We start from the raw sequence: 1174 nt of genomic DNA on the forward strand, positions 1-1174 counted from the left end.
GCATTACAGCTCTATGGAATTATATATGTGATAATCCAGCTTTTTCTCCCATTTATGTGGCTCATTGATGGCAAGAAGGTTTTACTTCATGCATAGTCACTGGGCAATACAAATGTTAATATAGATCTTTCTTCAACTAAGTAGCTATATGCCATGTTGTAGTTGATACTCAGAATGTTTATTTCAGGGAAAGATTTAAAGGCTTTTATAGGAGAAGGACGGAAGCATATAAGATACTATGTCACTGGTGGAACAAAAGGAAGAGGTCATGATCCAATCCCTGTGGAATATACTGGTGTCCCATTTATTGAAGCAGGAACATATGTTATGGAGTGTCATATGGGCAATGACAGTGGATTGTGGATCAAAAAGCGATATGCAAAAAGAAGGGATATGTTAGAAGTAAGTATTGGCAATTGTTTTACCTTCAACTAGATTTTATTTCAGATATAGATTCTTATTTTGTTGTATTAGGTTTATGGGTAAAGGAGTGGTAGCAGTGCTTAAGAACTTTTTTCAGTCTTACTAAATTCATTTTGAATCTTATTTGGATTTCCTGTGCTTTTCTTATAACAAATAAATTTTTGCATTTCTTACCCCATAGAAAGAAAATAGTCAATGTGTTGTGAAGAGACGATCCAGGACACTAGAATCAAAGAAGACAGGCTGTCCAGCTAAGGTTCACATAAAAAGGATTCTAAGACTGCCAGAATTTAAGGTTAGTGATGTGCAATAAAGATTTGTATTATGACTGTCCTACTCCTCATTATCATCATTGAACTTATCAATTTAGCAGATTATATTGCTGTGAGAAAGCAATTTTTTCTTTGTATGGATTATGGAACAGTATCCTTACTGAATCGTATTATTGTCACCATATGTAATATAGTAGTGGTATTTGTCACAAGACAAACTCATTTGTAATTTTAAAATTTTATTGGCATTAAATGTAAGTACAAGAGATTCATGTATTGGTATCTTAAAGAGCCTGGTTACAAGGTGGTGTCATATAAAGAATGGGATATCCCCCCAAGAAAATTATATAATGCCCTTGGAGAGTGGTCAAAGAATGCTTCCCTGACAGGCTGATGAAGTCAAAGTTCCGGCAAAAGTTTACTGAGAGGAAGTCATATGTGGAAAAATCAGCTGTCATGCATTGAATTTGTTGACAGTA

General features: G+C 34.5%; 1 protein-coding gene across 1 annotated transcript in view; it reads left to right on the forward strand.

Annotated features, from left to right (window-relative positions):
- The window catches only part of LOC119585133, an 18564-nt gene that overhangs the window by 4360 nt on the left and 13030 nt on the right, over positions 1–1174 (forward strand). Inside the window, exons 3-4 of the mRNA XM_037933763.1 lie at positions 188–402; positions 605–718. Of these exons, the coding sequence (XP_037789691.1) occupies positions 188–402; positions 605–718 (329 nt within the window). The remainder of the gene's footprint in view (positions 1–187; positions 403–604; positions 719–1174) is intronic.

Source organism: Penaeus monodon, chromosome 19, assembly GCF_015228065.2.
Source record: "Penaeus monodon isolate SGIC_2016 chromosome 19, NSTDA_Pmon_1, whole genome shotgun sequence".
NCBI classification, from domain to species: Eukaryota; Metazoa; Arthropoda; class Malacostraca; order Decapoda; family Penaeidae; genus Penaeus; species Penaeus monodon.